Raw genomic sequence first — 22302 nt, forward strand, 5'->3', positions numbered from 1 at the left:
AACAGAGCAGGGTAAGCGCTGCCAGTTTTGCTTGGTTCCTGCAGCTGATCCGAGGAGGAGCAGGTCGAGGAGGAGGAGCGGCCCTGCCCCGGCGAGCTGTCGACAAGGAGACACAACGGAGAAGAGGACTGGCGGCGTAGGGAGGACGACGAGGACAAGCTCAGGCGCGGCCGCGATTAGGCCAGCGACGAGGCGCACGCGAGGAGCAGGGAAGCAGCGGTGAGGTGCGCGCGAGCAGCAGGGCAGCAGCGGCGAGGCCTCTGGACGCGCAGGTACCTCTGTCGTAGCGGCGAGGCAGGGCGAGCTTCTTCCAGCCGTGGCGGCGAGACTTCCTTCCTCGACGGCGGACGGCGAGGGAGCTGCGGAGGCGGGGGAGATAGAAGAATGGAGCGGCGCCAACGTATGAAGAGCTCGGCTGGCAAGCCGGTCAGCCACCAGGTCGAGCCGCCCCGTCCAGCAGCGGCGACCTCGTGCGCGTTCGCGATGGCGGCATCCGCGAGCTCGTGCGCGTCCTAGATGATGGAGTCCGGGAGCTCATGGGCGTCTGCGGTATGCTGGCGTGCGGCCGTGAACGTCCGCGGTAGGCCGCCGTCCGTGCGAGGAAGCAGACCGGCGACGGAGCTGACGATCAACGGCGACGGAGAAGAACCCGTTTTTGAAATTGGATTTGAAGCCCAGATTTAAAACACTTAAGATGTATCAGGGGGGTTATTGCAAAAGCGAAAATGAACTGCGGGGAGGGAGAGTTGCGACATCTTTTACGTGACGGAGGGTCTATTGAAGTGGCGTGGCGATGGATGGCGTTGATCTTAGAGCACCTCTAGTCGGGGACCGTGGATAAAAATGGAGAAAAAAGCTTTCCAGTTGTATCCTCTAAAGCTAAATGGCGCCTCATTTTCTGTCCGCGTCCCCGGTAAGTGACTCTGTCTATAGAGTCTCTGCCGGGGATGCCGGACACAAAAACAGCGTCCGCATGCATGCATGCAGTCCCTAGTCCCCAATGTCATTCTATTTTTTCCCGCACTTTCTCTCACCTTTTTCCCCACATGGGATGGTCCCTTATTAAAATGCATGCATCTGGACGCTGTTTGAGGAACACGGCTGAAAAGAGCCTCTTTTTCGTACAGATTTTTTTTTCTCTTTTTATCTAGTGTTGTTTTCAAACTTTTTTGAGGAACACGATGCTCTTAATGTGAAAGAAACGGGTGTTGGTGCATCCTTCTTTCAACCAAGCCTGACGCGAAGCATGACGGCCGCGGGTGACGTTGATTTAATTCGCTGAATAGTCCGCAAGCGGGCTAGGTGGTTTTGAGCGGCCATCGGATCAGACCACGCTTTTGCCACCATGAAAGCAACTTTGTACATACGAGAATAAAACTCATGTAATTGTTAATGCCAAGTAGAGCAACTGATAACTACAAGATGAGTAAAGGCAAATGAAACTTATAGTTCAGCTTCCTACTAATGACATGCATGATTTGGGAGGATGATGATGAAAGCTACAATCTAGGAGTAAAATAGTTCACCTTTCTGCATATTCCCGTGTTTACCATAGGCAAAGTCAGTGCAGCTTTTCATAAAGCAACAGAATACATAATTTAGACTGGCTTTAGTTCGGCATACGATCCCCCTACAACTAGTATATGTGTTTCGGGAACATAGAGGTGTTAAAAAAGATCTACTGCAGTGCTACTGGTCTACTGCACTCCAACTGCTGGTTGTTGTCTTCCTTCCGCTCCAATAGTTGCCCGCACCAAACTTGCTACACGATGGTAGTCGCCGGTAGAGGCGCCCGCACTGTCGTATGGGGCGCACATGCGCCGGCGCGTTCCATACGATAACCTCGATAGATAATTTGAATTGAAAACTCAAACAAAAGCATAGAAATTTAAATAAATTTTTGAATTTAATGTTTGAACCAACACATGAATATGAAGTTTGGGCCAATATACGGCCACCGAATCGCTGTCTCTGGCTGCAAAAAACAACTTCGGCTTCCAAGCCAACTGATTAGACGAACGGGTCAAGGGCGGCTCAACCTCGACGACTTTCTCATCGGCGGCGAGCCCCGACCGCAGCTCCGTCGCTGCAACAGGATCCACGGTCACCGAGGGAGGCACGAACGTCGACGGTGCCGCGGAGACATCAACGTTGAGGGTGCCGGGGGAGACATGAACATTGAGGGTGCCGGGGGAGACGCCGACGCAGCTCGCACCGCCAGCACCTCTTGGCCGATGCGCTCACGGTACATCTCGTGCCACGCCCGCGCCAACGGGTACATCTTCTCCATGTCGACCATCAAGATCTTGGATTCTTGAGACATCTTGGCCAACGAAAGCTGCGTCGCTTCGTTGATGGCCTTCATGGCAGCGGCGTGAGCTTCCATCTTCGCCGCCTCCACCTTCTCCCTCTCCAACTCGATCTTCATGTCTTGCTTTTCGAAGATCGCCCTCCACACGACGGCGGCCCTATCCGCCGCTTCCTTGTTCTCCACTGAGAATGAGGTTATCATCTTCTCGAGGGAGGCGTCCATGGCGGCCAATGCCGGCGCCGCATTCCTCTCGGCCTTGGCCTTCTTGTTTCCAATGGGGCGCCCGGTGGAGGCGCCGGCATGATCGACCGGCGCTTCTACCCCATCCTTGTGCAGAATGAGGCGGAGGTCGTCCCATTTCTTGCAACCTTGTAGCTTGTTGAAGCAATACATGAAGATGAAGTCCTTGTCCTCATTTTTGTACTTGTACATCTCGAGGGTGTTGAGCATCTAACAATACATGATGCAAAACAAGATATGGAACAAGATGGATCATCAAATAGATACACTATAATGCGTTATGAACAAGATATGGAGCAAGATGGATCATCTAATGAGCGTAGATCATACCCAATCCACCATCGTCTTGCTGCTCTCCTGCTGCTGATTCTTAATCTTCTCATAGTAGCCATGAAACTTGCTACACGCCGCCTTGATGATGTTCCAACGGTGGGAGAGGGCGCCCTCGTTCCGGTTCATGGTGGCGTACTCACCATAATAGTTCTTCTCGTTGAAGGAATCGAGGATGCTCTTGTAGTACTTGCCTCCGGTTTGGTTGGCGCCGGTGATGGGGCAAAAGCTCACTTGTGTCCACGCCTCGATGATACATTCATCCTCCAAAGACCTCTACCTCGGACCACGAGTGCCACCGGAACGCCTATGCGTCGTCGTCCTCGTCGTGGTCACGTCGGTGTCAGCGTCGATCAGCTCCTCCTATACCTCCTCCTCACCTTCGTCCTCCTCGGCCTCTTCTTCATACTCATCGACGGGCGGTTCGTAGGCTTGGCCGCGTATGAAGCCGGTGAGGATATCATCCCGGCGGCACTCTACGCAAAAAGTTACCTACTTTCAGTCGCCGCCAGTGTCTACAATGCACATAACACATAAAAAGTAAGGAAACTCACCTCCTCCTCGCCCATGGACACGCCGGACGTGCTGCCGAACACCTGGTGGGTGCTCCTGCCCTCATCGGGGAATAGGTCGCGGGGAAGGCTGGTGCCGTCTTTCACGTGGCTGTCGGTGCGGCGCACGTCAGGTGACGAGTTCAAGTCGACGGGGAAGCGAAAGGCGCCGCAACCCCTCGGCACCGAATCCGGCGAGAACGGCGCGTTGGGGTCGAAGGTCATGTCGTTGTCCGCGTACTCGGGGGAGTAGCGGACACGGCCGTCCATCTGCGATAGCCGCATCTGCGAGAGCGACGTCACCTCCGTGTAGTACCCCTACGACGACGGTGAGCTCGAGAAGTTGCGGCCGGCGCGATGCTGGCTCCACTCGGGCTGGTCGCCGCCCAAGCTGAGACACGCTTCCGCAGCGGACGCCGCTTTCGCTGCCTCGAGAGCGGCGACGCGGCGCCTTTTGCGGTCGGGCCGTCACAAAGGAGCAACGGCGTTTCTCCTCCTCTTACTCCCCCTGCAACATGGTCGCCGGCTTCTCCTTTTGCGTCACGGTGCGCGGCTTCGGCGTCGCCTTCGTCAACGGCTTCGCTGCCTTCGCCGGATCCTTTCTCTTCGGTGGCATGGCGGCGGCGAGGGTTTTCGGGTTGGAGGCTGGATGGGAGATGGAGCGGCGGGCGGGAGAAATGAGCGGCGGAGGGGACGGGGTTTTGGCGGAAAAGATGTATAATTCTGGGATGTGTGGCTGACAGGCGGCTCCCACGTCCAAAATTTTCCGCCTCGCGAGGCACCGGCGCGCCCGATTCCCGCCCTTCGCCAAGTGGCCGGTACGGGGTTGCCGGCGCTTCTATTGGGCTCGGAAAAGCGCCGGCGCTTTTTTGAGCGCGCCTGTGTGAGTCTATTTTCGCTCTCTATCGGACCGCTATACGGCACGCCGGTGGAGATGCTCTAATGTGCACTCTGTTGGATCCCTGTTGGGCTCAAGGGTCTACTCTATTTAAACACCCCGTTTGGTGTTTCCTTGAGATCATTCACTTACTATCAACGCGCAGAGCACAGCAAGAGAGGGGACCGTTGCACTTGTATCATCCCCGTTTCCTCTCTCCCCACCACCCACGTTCAACTCTCGCCGCCGGAGCCCAGCATGACGCCGGACACCATCCGCACGGTGATCGGGATAATAGGTGCGTCGTCGTCCCCATTTCTACCCTCTGCTTCTGTTACGCTACTGCAAGTGCAAGAATCATGTGGTAGATGGAAGATTGTGGCACTGCACGGTCATATGGGGTATCGGCTCCTCATATGCTCCTTTTGCTGCATCCTCTTTTTGCTTCTCACGTGTACCAGTTTATACACGTCCTCTTCACGAACTTTTGCTCGCTTCAATTGCAAATGCAAGCATCGTGCACAACAGATTTTCTGAAACTCGCCGGTTCGTAGTTACTTTTACGATGAAAACTATGATCTAATACTTCTGATGCTACTTTTTGCTTTGTTTCTGTCTTGCAGGCAATGGGACTGCCCTGATGCTCTATCTATCCCCTGCGTAAGAACCGACTAAAAACAACTGTTCAATGAGTAACTTCATTTATTTTCTTCTCCGGGAGAAACGGAATACTAGATTTGGTTTTAATTAAGGGCAAGAACCGCCCCCATGATTGTAACTGCTCGGCTAGGCTCTCGGCCGCCGGTACCCCCGCCACCGGCCTCCTCAAAATCACGCGTTTGCTTCCTCCCTTGCTTTCCCTGACAACGACAAGGGTGGCGTAGGGCACCGAGGGTCGGCGCAGAGCAAGCCGTATCGAGCCACACATCAAGATCTACAACGTCTTCTTCTTCCTCTCCAAGCCGCTGCCTCTAGTCGCTCACCGCCGCCCGGCCCAACCCCCGACTCGGAAGCCTTCAGGGTCTCCTGCCGCGTCGACCAACCCAGCATTCTCTGCGGCGGATGGCGTCGCATCAAGGACCTTCACATCAACACCAACTCGGCGCTCCCCGTCCGCATCTTCCTCCCCACGCTGGCCACAGTATGCGCACCTCGTCCACCCACGCCGTGCTAGCGACCCACCCGTTGGGGCCACAAGCTACATCCCACACGTTGTCTCGTCCCCTAGGGCCATGACATCTGCGCGCCTGAGCCTCCCCATCATCTTACAGTTCCACAGCAGGTGTTGGCCATGGGGAGCAACTGTAGTTCCATCGAGCGGTGGCGACGAAGAGGGGGAGTTGGCGCCACCTGGAGCCATTCCCGTCTATGCCTGCAGCCTAATCTAGTTGGTGATTGTATATAAATGGGCCCTGCTGTCAATTTCACTGTTTACTCGTGTTCAGGGACGGAGCCAGGAATGAAGTATAAGGGGGGCAATGTTAGTATGAGGGGGGCAGAACTAGCTAAAATCGCACAAATAAGAAACTGACATGGCGTGTGCTCGATCGAAGCAAAATCATGAGCATAGCCCCCCCCCCCCCCCCGTCCCCCCCTGTCTCCGTCCCTGCTCGTGTCTAGTCCACCACTTCTGTGAATTGCAAAAGGCTTTCCATAGAGTGGTAGATTTTGAATTCGAAAATGTAAAGTGGTATGAAATGGTAAATTTCCCCTGCTAATTGTGGTAGTTTTATGCTATTTACTCTATCCTCATATCCCCTGGCTAGTACAAAATCGAGGGAATACAACAAGCAATAATTTGGATTTTTTCCGATAGAAAAAGAAGAGGATTATTGCTACTAATTTTCTGCATACGCTAACAATACGTGCACGAACTCACGCTCGCTACCATGGAAATTCTAGGCCGACATTCTACAATATCTGCAAGAAGAAGACGGTGGAGCAGTACTCGGCGGTGCCGTACCTCGCCACGGTTCTCAACTGCATGACATTTCTGCTCTACGGCCTCCCGGTGGTGCAGCCGCACAGCATGCTCATCATCACCATCAATGGCATCGGCCTAGCCATCGAGCTCACCTACATCGCGATCTTCCTCGCGTACTCCGTCGGCGCCGCCCGACGCCGGGTCCTCCTCATCCTTGCCGTGGAGGTTTCCTTCGTCGCCGCCTTCGCCGCTCTCGTCCTCAACCTGGCCCACACCCACGTCCTCAGGTCCATGATCGTCGGCATCTTCGGCGTCGTTGTTGGCACTGGCATGTACGCCGCGCCGCTCTCCATCATGGTACGCATCGATCGTATCACTCTCTCTGTCTCTCAATCAGGAATTTGTATATGCGAGTGAGATTTGGTGGTACTAGTATAGTATATTTGATTGGTTGATTCTACTGGTTGGCGATTGTCAGCTTCACTTGATACTAATTACTCTGTCCATTTTAAAATAAAAGGGATTTTCACTACTTTTTTTCCATACCGATTTATTAGGGTGATACTAACTTCAAAAAGAATAGCCATATGCTATAGGTAATTTATACTTTATTGACCAAATTCATGGCCAATTTTTTTACTGAACTGCGTGTTATCCTAGCAAACAGGTATGATTTTTGTGACATATAATTTATATTTTATTGATCAAATTTATGGTCAAATTTCTTTTGTTGAAGTGTGTGACCCTAATAAATCAGTTTGGAGCAAGTATTCTCGCCATTCATAATTAGTTCGCGTTCTAGGTTTAGAAAAATTCAAACTTTGTAAAGTTTGATTAAATACTTAGAAAAAGTATCAACGTCTACAATGTAAAGTTATAGTTTTTGAATCACCATAAGCTAACTTTCATACTATGTTCTTTGTTATTATACTCCCTCTGTTATAAATAGATGTCTGGGGTTTGACTAAATAGCGTCTAGATACATCCAGATTTAGACAAATCTCAGACATCTATTTATATAGACAGAGATAGTAGTTGTTAATATTTTTCACTATAATTTTGGTCAAACTTAATAGTGCTTGATTTTAGAAAATGCTAGAATGCAATCTAATAAAAAAAAGATGGAGTACTAAGATAACACGATTTTCATCTATACACTGCCACTAACTTTTTTCGAGAACAGTTGATTAGATTTCTCTTTTACATTGGTGCTTATTAATGTAAAGATTGTATGAAGACATGGAGATAGATACACCAAATGATACATGTTTAGTTAGCCCGTAACATGAGATTTTTTTTTCATATAGACCAAATGCATCATGCTATTTTTTGTTTGTTTGAGAAACACAGTACAAACGCAGGCGCTCACATACACGCGCATACACTCACCCCTATGAACGCACACACGCACACCCTACCCCTATGAGCACCTCCGGAAGACCGAGCCGGCGGATTGAATCTTGAAATTGACGAAGTCACCACAGGCGCCTCGCTGTCGACGGGAACGTCGCCTCCCACTGAAAGAATATTTCGCCTTTATGAGACACACAGATGTCAAACCTGGGGTTTGAACTCTGGTGGGCTGGGGGTACAACCACCCTCCTAACCACCCAACCTCAGGTTGGTTCTCAAATGCATCATGCTATTTATTAGTTGGTTTTTTTTTTTTGGTATTTGAAAAATAAGACAGTGCCCTCGTATACAAGAACAGATGGTGTAACTGTTGTTCGAATGTGAATAAAACTTACTCCGTTCGTTCTATTTTAGCCTACATCTTGAAAAGAAGTCTTAAAATTTAACAATACATTTATTAGTACTATTAGGCCTTGATGTCTAGAGTAATTAAATCCATGGATTTTTCTTGCCAAATGGGCTTTTGGTGGATGGATTAAGTTTTGATGTCTGATATTAAATTACCAAAGAGGCGGTGGAAAACATGTCCTATAATGTAGAATGTAGATTAAATTGAAAAAAAAATGACCTACTCCATCCATTCTAATTTACTTCGTTTTCAGTGTTGTTATTAACTACTCCCTCCGATCCTATTTAATTGACTCAGATTTAGTACAAAGTTGTGCTAAATCCGAGTCAATTAAAAGAGACCAGAAGGAGTAATGGCTAAAATGTCGACTATTTAATGGAGGGTGTATAATATAGATTAGAAGAGAACCAGAGAAGTATAAAAAGAGCACTGGATTGACCAAGGTCAGACTCTGGGTGTAGAATAGAATAATGTGTATTCACGCATAAGTAATCTTGTCATCTCCCTAATCTTTTTTCGAAGATCTCTATACTTTAAATTCTCGAACATCCCAAATTAATATTCTTCAGAAGAACAAAATTTTCCCACCACGGTGTTGTCAAACCGTTCACTTCTAATTCATTGTAATCAGTAACTTGTGGCCGCTATACATTTTCCTTCATTTTTTCTAAATTTGTTCATGGTCCTTTTCTCTTCTTGTGAAAACTATTAGGGAATATCTAACCTACCCTTCATAATTTAGACGTATATCCAGCCGAGTATTTTAGAAGGGTATCTTTACTCCTCTAAAAAAACTGTTCCTAACTGATCACTAAAATTTATTCCTAGAACTGTTTTGCATACAAATCAATAGCAATTCATAGCATAGTCATATCATATGGACTCAACAACATAGTCATACAAATCAGTTGCATGGTCCCAAAATAGATCAAATAAATCTATTGCATTCTGACTTTTGTTCAAACCCTTACATTGAAACATGTAACAAGAATGTGCCACCAATTGCAAAGTGGTGCTAGCTTCTACAGTAGCGTTGGACTTGTTAAAACGTTCTGGAATTTGTTGCCAAAATTCGCCGAATGGTTGCCTTCCACATTCCTTACAATGCCTCCTGAAAGACGAATTTGATCATTCCATGCGAAGTACAATGCATTGTCGTCGTCCTCAGTCCATTTGACTTCTCTTCCTTGACCTTCTTCACGGGACTATGAATCTCAAATGAATTTTCATATATACACCGACATATATACTCCATTTGTGCGGTTTGGGATGACAAAAAGGAAGACAATACCTTATAGGCATTATGTCGAAAGGCATTGACGCAGCCTCGAGATGAGAAAGGAAGGAAGCCTCCACGTCCAATTCCGGTGCTCCAACGACGGCGAGAACTTGCACTCCAACCAGACAAGCCTCCTCCATCTCCTCCTCTGACTCGTACGCGATAGAATCGTCGACGACAGATCTCACCGTAGTGGCCGGAGGCTGCGGTAACCCTAGACCACGCGACATTTGCGACGGATGGGCCATGGGCATCGGGGTTGCGAGATGGCCGACCATCGATGGAGCGACTCAGAGGAGATCACCGATTGGAGGTTTCGGCGACGACATGGCATCCCGATTCCCGCCACGACGAGGCGGAAGGGCGGGGGAGGGTGCAAGGTGTTGACGGAGGTGTCACCAGTGGCATAGCGGGGTGGAGGGGGAGAGCCCCAGCACGGTGGGAGAGCCAATAGCGGTGCCGATTGAGGTCGAGTATATTCACTCCTTTGCGCGGCCGACTCGTACATTGTTTGCTCCTCTAAACTTTTTTCTACCTCCATCCCAAAGTTTAAGGCTTATAATTTTTTTTGAAAAATCAAACCAAGTAAAGTTTGATCAAAAGTTTTAGAAGAATTTATCAACAAATATAATATTTTGTAGATACCATACGAAAATATATTTTATTATATATCTAATGGTATTGATTTTGTATTTTGCATGTGTGATATTTGGTAAAAACTTAGTCAAACTTGACATAGTCTGACTTTCTAAAAGTAATATAAGCCTTAAACTTTGGGATAAAGGTAGTAGAATATATGCTAGGTGCGGTTTAGAGGAGTGAACCAAAAAAATTACTCATCTTACCTATCAAGGGGATCGGTGAAACACAGACCCCCAATTTCCTTGTAGTTTGGATGCTGCATGCTCTGCTCAATACGTGTACAAGTTGTTTCCATTTTACTTCATGTTCATTGGATGAATTGTACTAGTAGCAAATCGATTTCCTGTAAAAACGGATAGGCTTCTTTTCATCATGTCAATTTCCGTGTCCGCCCATGTTTCAGAAAATGGTGATTCAGACCAAGAGCGTGGAGTACATGCCCCTGTTTCTGTCCTTGGCCTCGCTCGCAAGTGGAACCTGCTGGACTGCCTATGCCCTCATCGAGTTCGACATCTACATCACAGTAAGTCATTTAAAATATCATATTTATTCATAATAATTGACGTGTTTTTAATTTGAATTTGAACTCAAACCACGAGTCCACCACACTTATTTTAAATCAGAGGGAGCCCTATGAATGTTTTCACTTGTTGTTACTATTATTAACAGCAATCATTAGCTATCAGATTACCCGTGTGACATGGGCACATGAGTAAACAGACATATGCACTTGAGACTGCTACAAGTCGCCTGCGTGTTACCTGCAACTTCGTTCATGTGACCAGCAGCTACGTTACCCATGTTTTTGTGCTGGCAATATAGCTGTACTAAGAATGATAGGGCAGTTTTTGTTCGAGTAATAAGACCGGATAGGATAGGGTAGCTCAGGCTAACACAATGCTGGGGATTACAATTTGTTTTCTCTAGTACCAAACTCATATTAGCCTTTACAAATGTTCCTCAATTTGATTAATATTTTCGTGTTGCAGATCCCCAGCGGGCTGGGCGTCGTGTTCGCTTTGGGACAGTTGATCCTATATGCGATCTACTACAAGTCGACGCAACAGATCCTTGAAGCCCGCAAGGGCAAGGCCGACCAGATACCCATGACGGAGGTCGTTGTCGACGGGAAGAACGACAACACCACCAGCTCTGGCGCCCGAAACGGCCACTACTAGAAGCAACGTTATGATCTCCAAGTGCATTCATAAATACCTTTGTAATTCTCTGACGGATGATGTGTTGCGCGATAAGCTGTGTCGCCCAGGGCGGTAGTGTGCACCTCGTGTGTTCCTTCTTGTTAATGGAAGTTCTAACTATATCGTAGTGTCTGGACTATCAACTACACACGGTTAATCGGGACGTTGAGTGCTGGATCTCCGGTGTTTTGTTCTTGAAGCTTGATTTGCTGAAGAACTATGACAGTTCAAAGGGAAGTATGTTGGATATTTATCTTATATGTTCTTGTGATGATTTGTTGTTGTGATATCAATCAATGTGGTTTTAACATTGTATCAAATAAATCTAATTTTGGCCGGAACGTATATTACGAACTAACTAGAACAAAGAAAATAGGCTAGAAAATTTCAAAAGAAGCAGAAAACTCTCACTTTTTTTTTCAATCAGAAAACATTAGCTGATAGGTTGTGGACCACTAAATTTTATATACACCCTCCGGTTTAAGATAATTCCTTAAAAATATATGTATCTACAAAAACATGTCAAAATATATCTATTTTTGGGTAATTATTTTGAACCGGAGAGTACTAAATTAGTTACCCACCCTCGCCATGATTGAAAATTGCATACCTCAAAATATTTGCTATGTTCCCATCGATAACGAGACGTCTGTGATGATTTTTTCAATCTCAAGACCCGCCAAATCAGTTTTTTGAACTCATTCTCTCAGAAATGCTCATAGAAGTAGGGTGTGATTGGATCATATGTGTGAGTGTATGTACGTACATGTAAGCATCTACGATTGTACTGTGTTTCGCAAAAACTCCTTCTCTTCAATGTTGATTGCAACTCCGCAGCAGCCGTTGACATACCGATCCGCTCACCACCCCAAAATCCCTTTGACGAGGTGTGAGTGCTTGATCAACGGTTTCTATGTATACCCCCTCCGTTTTAAGTGTCGTAACTTTGTCTAGATACTAGATACTTTTTAGTTGTCGATACAACCGAATCTGGATGATGTTGTGACACTTATTTTAGTACAGAGGGAGGAGGGAGTAGTACTTTGCAATAACCTCAATCGGTGCGGAACTGATTGGGGAAACGTGAAGACTCAGTTGATTTGATCATTTGAAGACCGTGATTAGTGGATACAAAGATGCTCTTCCTGTGATGCAAATTATTTTTGCCGATTTGTCCAATACAAGTTGTTTCTTTCAGGTAAAAGAACTTTCTACCTTTGTTCCTGATGCTCAATGTTCATCAGATCAGAAACTTTAGGTAGTAGCAGTTCTATTTTTTAGACTGAGCTGTATTAGAAACTCAATTCGGCTCCCGGATGCATATGCTCCCTCTACTAAAAGTACATATTTTAAAAGGTTGAAATTTTTTGACAAAAAATTCTACATATACATTCACAATATATGTTCGTTTGTCAAGTTTCGTGAAAAAAACGGTATTTCTTATTGTCTATGTAAAAAAAACAGAAATTTTATCTTGTGAAAAGCCTTAGTTTTAGCACCGATTTTTTTCTTTTTTACACACGCCACGTGACAAGTCGATTTTTCATGAAACGACTTTATGAGCGCGTAGCACGTGAAGATGTACGTGCAGACTTTTTGTTTCAATTTTTGACATTTTAAAATTTGTCTAAAATGAATTTCAAAATAATGGGAGCATATGCTCACATGAGCCAAAACACCACTCCACGTGCTTTGGTCCTTTAGCGAGAGGTGAGTGACTGAAGATTAAATTCTTGGAGCAACACTTTTAGGTGGTTAAGGCTATCTTTGGTGGCCCGACGTAATTGGACTACAACTCTACATTTAGGCTCTATCCTAAGGGAATGAATCTTGACAAGATATTTACCATGTTGTGTAGAAATCTAAATGCTAAGTAAATCCATGTCGCTTTTGAAAACACTTGTCACATATAAGTTCACACACGCACACTTGAGCTTGTCCTCTTACTACATAGAGGATTGGGCTTCAGCATTTACTTATTGCTATTTATTTCTTGTACTTTATTTTAATGCAAACTACACACCTAAAACACCAAAATCACTGCACCATTTTATTGTTTTACATGTCAAACTTACTAACCAATACCTTCAGCTCCTCGTGGTTCGACAAACTTTCTTATTGAAAAGTACTATAATTGATCTCCTGCACTTGGGAGCCATCAAGACACTTTTCTGGTGCCGTTGTCGGGGAGCTTCGCGCTATTGGTAAGTTGTTTGGTAAGGAAACTTTTATTGTTTTTTCCCTTTACTATTTTTTTATGATGGCTTTCTTAGGCCGTGAGAATATGAAACTAACTCCATATGAATATGTTCATGCTATTAAGAACAAGGTTGAAAACCTCCTGAACCAAAAGTAGCGTATCAAATCCCTATTGATATTGCCAAAAGGCTATGAAACTAAAATTTACAGGGGATAGAAGCCAAACTTCTATGGAGCATTGACATACCATTAAAGATATATGTTCTCTATTTAAACTTGCTGGTATTCCTCATGATGAGGAGAAAAGAAAGTTATTATATTAATCTCTTTCTGGGAATGCTCGCATATGGTTTAGATCTCTGGATGATAAATACCGCCTTGATTGGGAATATCTGATGAAGGCTTTCTATCTCAAGTATTATACTCCTAAAGAAGCTTATGATGATCGTTGTCATATTTATAACTTTTGGCCTCACGTTGGAGAAAGTATTGCTCAAGATTGGGGGAGATTGAATGAATTCATCCATAAGAATCTTTGTCATGGTATTCCCGAAAGCATTATATTAATCAATTTCTATTTGAGGTTACCTCAGCATCTTAGGGACTTTCTGGATAATTCCTCTAAAGGAATTTTCACTAATAGAACTCCAAAAGAAGCAAGGGACTTATAGGAAACTATTTCTAAAAATGTTGATGTTTGGGGTCTTGATAAAGTTAATGAACCCCGCTTTGATTATGAATATTCAGGTGTAGAGAACTTCTCTACTACTATATTGTTTAAAGAGCTAAGTAATAGGTTTGGCCTTGATCCTCATGTTTTGGTAGAATTTACTAAGTCTTTTGCTAACCATTTGAATGTCCCTAAAAAGGATTTGATGTTTATGTTGAACCGTATAAATACACTAAAGTTTTTCCTAAAGTTGTGAAACAGGTTAATCAAATATCATTTTTCAAAATTGAAGAATATGTTGAAAGTCCTCCATATCCAAACAAAGTAAAGGAAAATTTACTCACTACTTTTGCAATCAAGTGCGCTAGAAGATGTAGTCAACCATATGAACAAATTGAAGTTAAGCATCAAATTTCAGCCATTAAAGAATTGAATGAAGAAACTGCTTGTGATGTTTATATATGTGAAGATTCCACCATGGTAATTCAAGATAAAACCACCAAAGTTGGTAAACCTATTATATCATGTGATATTGCTACTTCATGCTATCATGGTCTATGTGATATTGAAGCAACTATAAGTGTGATACCATATTCTCTATATTTTGAAATCAAGCCTAACATTGATCCCATACTGTATTTTGTTCATATTCGGTCATTTTGTTCTGAGTAACCGAATAGACCGAACTGACCAAATTTTATGTAAGTCTGTCCCAATCTTTAGATTTTGTGATATGCGTGAGATGTGATATTGTTGAATGTTCATAAACTTCTCTAGCGTTGTTACATTTTTGTTTAGGTTGTTGAACATTTATTCGTGCCAATTGATAATAATATATGCAATGAAAAAACAATCAAAATACATCTAAAATGTTGCCAACCTTTTACTAAATAATGTCTAAGTTTTGCGTTCACAACGTCGGCCACACTATTCGGTCATGATCGAACCCGAACCCGAATTATTGGGTACCTGAATTTTTCGGGTAGTAAAAGTAACAAGTATATTTCGGTCTTCATTTTTTCTGACCAAATTTGAAATAGACCAAAATATAAAAACCGAATTTTCGGTCATGACCGAATGCCCACCCCTAGCAATACACATGGAAGAGACAAGTATAACTATCCATACTTGCTAATAAAGAGTATATTTGTCATATAGGTATGGTTAGAGATGTTGAAGTATTAGTTGGAAAGATCAAATACCCCACGGATTTTATTGTGCTGGGTTGCTCCCAAGATTCATTTTATCCTATCATATTTGGTAGACCATTCTTACATATTGTGACTGCTTAAATTAGTTTAGAAAAAGATAAGGTATTCATTAAATGTGCTGGTGAAATACTAGAATTTAACTTTTCAAAATTTAGTGATAAGCATTTAGAAAAAGGAAAAAAATTCAAAAGATATAGTGCAAACTCTTGCTTCTATGGCAGCCGCTTCATCAGACGCGATGGAACAATATGTACTTCATCAAGAGGAGCCATTTAGTAATGAAAAAAAGAGGCATTAGAACAAATACTATCTCAGCAACCACCACAACAGTAGTTACATATTCCACATGATGATCTAGGAGAACTACCCCTAGCAAAAGAAGCTCCTCGTTTTGAACTTAAACCTTTACATGAATATATGAAATATGCATTCCTTCATGAGAAGAAAATATATCTTGTTATTATTAGTGCTAACCTTTCAGATGAAGAAGAAACAAGGTTACTTGAAGTACTGCGAGCTCATATGCCAGCTATTGGCTATTCACTGGATGACTTGAAAGGTATAAGCCCGACTTTATGCATGCATAAAATTAACTTGGAAGACGATGCAAAGCCTGTTGTTGATTATCAACGCCGTCTTCATCCAAAAATGAAAGAAGTGGTAAGAAAAGAGGTAATTAAACTCATTGAGGCAGGTATTATCTATCCCATAGCTGATAGTAAATGGGTAAGTCGTGTTCATTGTGTTCCTAAAAATGGGTGGAATCATTGTGGTTCCAAATGATGAAAATGAACTTGTAGCCCAACGTATTGTTACTGGTTATAGAATGTGCATTGACATCAGGAAGCTAAACAAAGCCACTCGTAAAGATCATTATCTTTTGCCATTTATTGATCAAATGCTAGAAAGATTATCTAAACACTCACACATTTGTTATCTAGATGGTTATCCAGGTTTCTCCTAGATTCGATGCACGAAGATGATCAGGAAAATACTACCTTCACCCGTCCCTTCGGTACTTTTGCAAATAGGATAATGTCATTCGGTTTGTGCAATGCTCCTGCTACTTTTCAAAGATACATGAATGCTAAACTTGATGATTATATTGAGAAAATTATGGAAGTGTTCATGGATGATTTTTCTTTGTATGGTAACTCCTTCAATAATTGCTTGTTCAATCTTAACAAAGTTCTGCAGTATTGTGAGGACCAACATTTAGTACTGAACTGAGAAAAGTGCCATTTCATGGTAACAAAAGGTGTTGTTCTTGGACACCGAGTTTTCAGGAAGAGGCATTGAAGTGGATGATGTCTACGGGTGCTTCTATTCTTGTAAACAGTGTTGGGCCTCCAAGAGCAGAGGTTTGTAAAACAGCAGCAAGTTTCCCTTAAGTGGATCACCCAAGGTTTATCGAACTCAGGGAGGAAGAGGTCAAAGATATCCCTCTCAAGCAACCCTGCAATCACGATACAAGAAGTCTCTTGTGTCCCCAACACACCTAATACACTTGTCAGATGTATAGGCGCACTAGTTCGGCGAAGAGATAGTGAAATACAAGTAGTATGGATGTATATGAAGGCAAAATTTACGGTACCCGGTACTCCAGAACGATCCGGTGGAGTACCAAGCATATCTGACCGTTTGTGATAAAGGACCAGTGTTAATATTATCATTCTCAAAGTGCCAAAAGGGCAATATGCACTTTAACCATTCTCATGTTTTCCGATAGAGGAGCACCTGTGAGGCTGTGATCGATCGACTGAGCCACCGCGCCCCACCCCCACTGCGCCGCCGCCTCGCTCGATTCAGCAGCCCCGGACCCCTCTGCGTCGTCGCTGCTTCGCCTCACCCCGCTGTCTCGGTCGATTCCGCGGCCCTGGGGCCCACTGCGCCGCTGCCGCATCTATGCCTTTTTGGCTGCCTCGCGCCGCCACCTGCTCCGCCGCCGCATTTGGGCCTTGTTGGCTACGTCGCGCCGCTGCCTGGGACGTCCTTGTTGGAAGTCCCATCTTCCTCGGCCGGTTCTGCCCTTGTTGGCTGTCTGGTGGCGCCGCCTCACGCGTCCTGGTCGAAGGGCCCTTCTTCTCCTTTTTTTTTTTTTGAACCAAACACGTACTAGTATTGTCTCTGATATCATATCTAGTTTTGAACCAAACTGATGTTACAAATTTTACTGATTTTTTCACTGGTTTTGGAGCCAATCAGTTGATGTATCCTGATGTTTTAATTTATGAGTTCTGTTAGACTATGTTCAGACGTCTCTGGTTCATGTATATAGATCTGAACCAAATTAAAACTGTGTGATAGAAAGTCTATGTGATTACCTAATGGATAGTTGTTGCGTTTTATAATAATTTGGGCAGACATGACATGTACATGTACTAAATATGATGGTTTGATAATGGCAGGTTTAGACGATGGATGGTATTGGCGAAACAGAGGTGAGAGAAGAATATATTACAATGGTCAGTCAAATATTTGATAGTGAAGAACAAGGTTAACAAATATGTGAAAGAGAAAGGGTTCAATGTCAGATTGGACTAGAAAGAGTGTGGCTGGGACCAAAGAAGTAAAAAAAAGACGGTTTGTCTGTTCCAAAGAAGGTTACCATTTGCAGAAGTATTTTGAAGCAACTGAGCAGGTGATGGTGGCCAGGAGTGGAGATGTGGCAAGAGATGCCACAGGAGGCTTCAGATGAGCATGGTGCAAGGCATATCCAGGGATTGTAGATCCTCTCATTTCTGAAGCACTAGCGCTACGTGATGCTGTGGTGTTCACCCAAACTCAGAACTTGAGACAAATAACAATTGAGACTGACTGCTCAGAGCTAGTGAGGTTGTGGGAAGCTAGAAGGAGGAGTCGCCCGTTGATTTCCCCACTTCTTGAAGATGTTAGTAGCTTAAGTCTAGGTTTTCAGGCTTTTTCGATTTCTTTTGCTCGTCGATCAGCTAACAACTCTGCACATGAGTGCGCACGCTATGCCTGCTTGCACAATTTGTCAGAGGTTTGGGCTGAGACAAGTCCCGTTTTCCTTCAAAACAGCCTTAGAGCTGATTGTAATGGTCGTGTGCTGACTTAATAAAGTCGAGTTGTTCTCCAAAAATAAGAGGGAGACATGAAGTTTGGTTACAGTTTCTATTTCCTGTATGTACCGAGACCTGAAGTTTGGTTTTGCTGTACCGGGCCTTGAAGTTTGGTTACATGTTCTATTTCCTGTAAGGATTGCTTGTGTGTTACTGCGGCTAGTTCAAAAATATTGAGTGCAATTGACCTTGTTGCTCTGTTGGTTTTGATCATATTTGTAATTCAATTTCTGTATGCCTGTTGACAACGAAGTGGATACAGAGAGTGAAGCAAGGGTTTGCGATTATGAAATATCTGTGTGTAACCTTCAGACTATGATGAATCTGACATTACCTATATAATGAAAGACCGGATTACACGATATATAATCTTTACCCTAAAGGGTGGAAATCAGTAATCTAGCTACATACAATATTAGCATGAACCAGAAAAGTTCACCGCATTTCCTAGATTTGCATTTTTCGTCTTCGCGTCTTTATCATGACATATGTTCTTGTCCTTGTACTCTGACAGTTCTGAACATACATAGTCCAATTTGTTCTCCAGTTGTAAAAGTTGTTCTTTCTTCTTGTTCACACAAGGTTCACCGGTGAAACCAATGAATCATCCAGACTATTGTTTGAAGCCGTAGTGCAGTAGTTAACCATCTGTTCTGCATACTTGTTGAGCAGGTCCTCCCGGATTGACAAACTACAACCCTGCACACATTACACACATCAAACCAGAGAAAATTTAGTGAAATGCAATTGAGAAAGATACTGCAGAATTTTGTATATGAGTTACAGAAGAAATATCACTTCTGCCACATTACATATTAGATAGCACATACGCTCGTAGTTTTCAGTGTAGTAGATGCGTCGCACTACTGGTTCGTTGCAATCACACTTAAGCGCTGACAGGTCACAGTCATCTAAGTCAGGTTGGCTCTTACACTAATCATGAACACATATCACGTTGGCTCTTACGGATTAAAGTATTGGCAGAAATTCATGCCATGTCCTACAAAACCATATTAATACTGACATTCAAGTTTAGATTGTGTGTCTTTTGTTAATTAAGCCAATTTGATGGTCGTGATCTCAACTTTGAATCTACAAACAAAATTCAACTTCCAAGCTTATTTTATCGGAAACAAATTGTACCTCATGTAACGCCACTGGATAACAGCAATTCTAAATCCCTAACATGAACATCTTTACTATTAAATTGGAATAGGTGGTGCTTGGTTCCACTACTGGATTGGATAGTACTTTTCTTTTTTCCTTCATTATGTTATTAATTAGAGCTTAGTACCTTACGAGGCCAGGAGTCTATATGAACCAAGCAAGTAAAAAACCATCTCAAAAAACTAGCCTAACCAGGCAAAAAAGGACACCAAGGCCAGGCACTGATTTTTCCCGTAAACGTCTCTATGCACTCGACAAAAGGCCTACCTTAGTGTTTATAATTTCAAATTTACAGAACTTGAGTTAAATATCAAACAAAAAAAAATGGGATAGTAATAATTAAGGTTTAAAAATACGGCAGTTCAAAAAAAAAGGTTTAAAAATACGGGACAATACTCATGATCTATCTGAATTTGAATTATCAAAAAGTTTGAATGTTTGTTGGCCATCAAGTGCAAAACTGTGGAGCTCGATTCCACTTTCATGCAATATTAGGACACAGGTGATACTGTCTAATATAGATGGATTGAGTCTGCAACTCGTCCATTAATGCAAAACATTACAAAGTTCACTGCGATTTTACTCTTCTTAGAATCTAAGTTATGTTCTACAACAAAAAAAAATCAGCATTGTAGATGCATCCGTGGAGCTGAAAGAAACACCGGTGAACAACGAGCATGATTTATGATTAATGATGCAGCTACGTGCGGGCTAGCTAGTCAATTTTAAAATGGACACTGTCAACCACCAAAACAAAACAGAGACTGGCCCTAACAGCAACAACAAATCCATCGCTAAGAAATTGACGGGTAGCAATACATCGCATGGAAAAATAAGAGGGATTTGGGATTGGGATGATCCTCACATTCTGAAATCTGAACTCATCTCGGTTCAGCTCGATGTGGTGCTGCAACGTTCATCAGTCCAGGAAGCCGACCACCTAGATGCCACGGCCGCTGCTACCTTTCCCCGCCTCGCCGGCGATGCGAGCCAACCACCACTCCGCCCACCCGTCGCCGCAAATCCATCGAGGGAGCCGAAGACCTTGACGCCACCGCCGCTCCTACCTTTGCCCAATCTCGCCGCTGCAGAGAGCCGAGGGTCGGACGCCACGGCCGCGCGGCGCCACGCCCATCTGTCGGGGGCCTAGATGCCACGCCCGGGCGGCGCCTCGTATCCCTACCAGGTCGCCTCCTGCGCGCATCCGTCGGGGGATGCACGCGACGGCCGCGCGGTGCCTCGTCCCCTTCCGGCCCCGATCGGCTCCAGCTCCGTTTCCCCCGACGCCGCCGGGAACAACTCAGCTAGGGTTCGTCCAGGAGATAAGCTGTTAGGGACAAAATGGATACAAAATGCAAAAGCACCCTCAAAAAAACATAGATACATGTCTATACCCCTATCCGGAGGAAACTAGTATGAGAAATTATTTTTTGACCCTCCAATGGAGGTACTCCGCCAGTTTCCGATCAAATTTTACCTGGTACTCTAGGTTCTGGTTGTGGAGTACGGGCGATCGTTAGCCGCCTGATCAGCTAAAATGAATGGTCCCTATTCACTTGGGGGTACTGTAAAAGTCCTCGTATATGAATAGTAATAACAATCTGAATAAAATATGGCAGCGAGTAAACATGCAACAGAACAGTAAATAAACGGAGTTTCGATGCTTAGAAACAAGGCCTAGGGATCATACTTTCACTAGTGGACACTCTCAACATTGATCACATAATAAAACCACTCTACACTCTTTTGTTGGATGATGAACACCACTAATTGTGTAGGGCTACAAGAGCACCTCAATGCCGGAGTTAACAAGCTCCACAACATTCAATGTTCATATTTAAATAACCTTAGAGTGCAAGATAGATCAACACAATCACACCAAGAACTAACATAGCATGCACACTGTCACCATCACACTATGAAGGAGGAATAGATCACATCAATACTATCATAGCAATAATTAACTTCATAATCTACAAGAGATTACAATCATAACCTACGCCAAGTACTACACGATGCACACACTGTCACAATTACACCGTGGAGGAGGAATAGAGTACTTTAATAACATCACTAGAGTAACACATAGACGAATAGTGATACAAAACTCATATGAATCTCAATCATGTAAGGCAGCTCATGAGATCATTGTATTGAAGTACATAGGAGAGAGATTAACCACATAGCTACTGGTACAGCCCCGAGCCTCGATGGAGAACTACTCCCTCCTCATGGGAGACAACAGCGTTGATGAAGATGGCGGTGGTGTCGATGGAGATGCCTTCCGGGGGCACTTCCCCGTCCTGGCGGCGTGCCGGAACAGAGACTCCTGTCCCCCAGATCTTAGCTTCGCGATGGCGGCGGCTCTGGAAGGTTTCTCGTACCGTGGTGTAATGTCCCAGGTTTAGAGACGATCGAGGGGTAGATTTTAGAAAGGGATGTGCATTGCATAGTAAATTCTGGGGAAATTTCGCGCTTTTAAACAAAAACTGCATCGAAGGGGGACAAGTTTCTCTCTCGACACCTTACAGGGTTAGGGTTTTGAGAGTGCGACAAACTTGCTTCTCACTTCACTAGTTTAGGGTTTTGAGAAGAGAGGGGAGAGTTCACATGATTGAATTCTAAATGTTATGACATGATTAAATTCAAACCAAGGTTGAATTTGAATTTCAAATTCAAACATTAAATAATTACTTAAATAATTCAATTGAGGAAATTCATTAAGTAAATGATCAATAATAAATAAGATGAACAATTATATTAAAGTAAAGATCATTAGAGAAAACTTTGAGCTTTATTGAATAATACACAAGATACATTGTCTTTACATTATCCATAATGGAAATAAATGAATTAC

At 44.0% G+C, this 22302-nt stretch overlaps 1 protein-coding gene and 1 long non-coding RNA gene across 2 annotated transcripts; one reads left to right on the plus strand and one right to left on the minus strand.

Annotated features, from left to right (window-relative positions):
- Positions 1-4567: 4567 nt before the first annotated feature.
- On the plus strand, positions 4568-11094 carry LOC124687731 (bidirectional sugar transporter SWEET4-like). The gene is made up of 5 exons (XM_047221482.1): positions 4568-4607; positions 4933-4969; positions 6212-6590; positions 10320-10439; positions 10906-11094. Exons 1-5 carry the CDS (start codon positions 4568-4570, stop codon positions 11092-11094), a joined length of 765 nt encoding a protein of 254 aa, XP_047077438.1.
- A 7441-nt stretch (positions 11095-18535) lies between these two features.
- LOC124692630 lies at positions 18536-20415 on the minus strand. Its single transcript, XR_006999603.1, has 2 exons — positions 20311-20415; positions 18536-18977 (listed from the first exon to the last, which is right to left on the minus strand). It is a non-coding gene; the product is annotated as an uncharacterized LOC124692630 (long non-coding RNA).
- Positions 20416-22302: the final 1887 nt, after the last annotated feature.

This window comes from Lolium rigidum, chromosome 2 (genome assembly GCF_022539505.1).
Source record: "Lolium rigidum isolate FL_2022 chromosome 2, APGP_CSIRO_Lrig_0.1, whole genome shotgun sequence".
NCBI lineage: Eukaryota > Viridiplantae > Streptophyta > Magnoliopsida > Poales > Poaceae > Lolium > Lolium rigidum.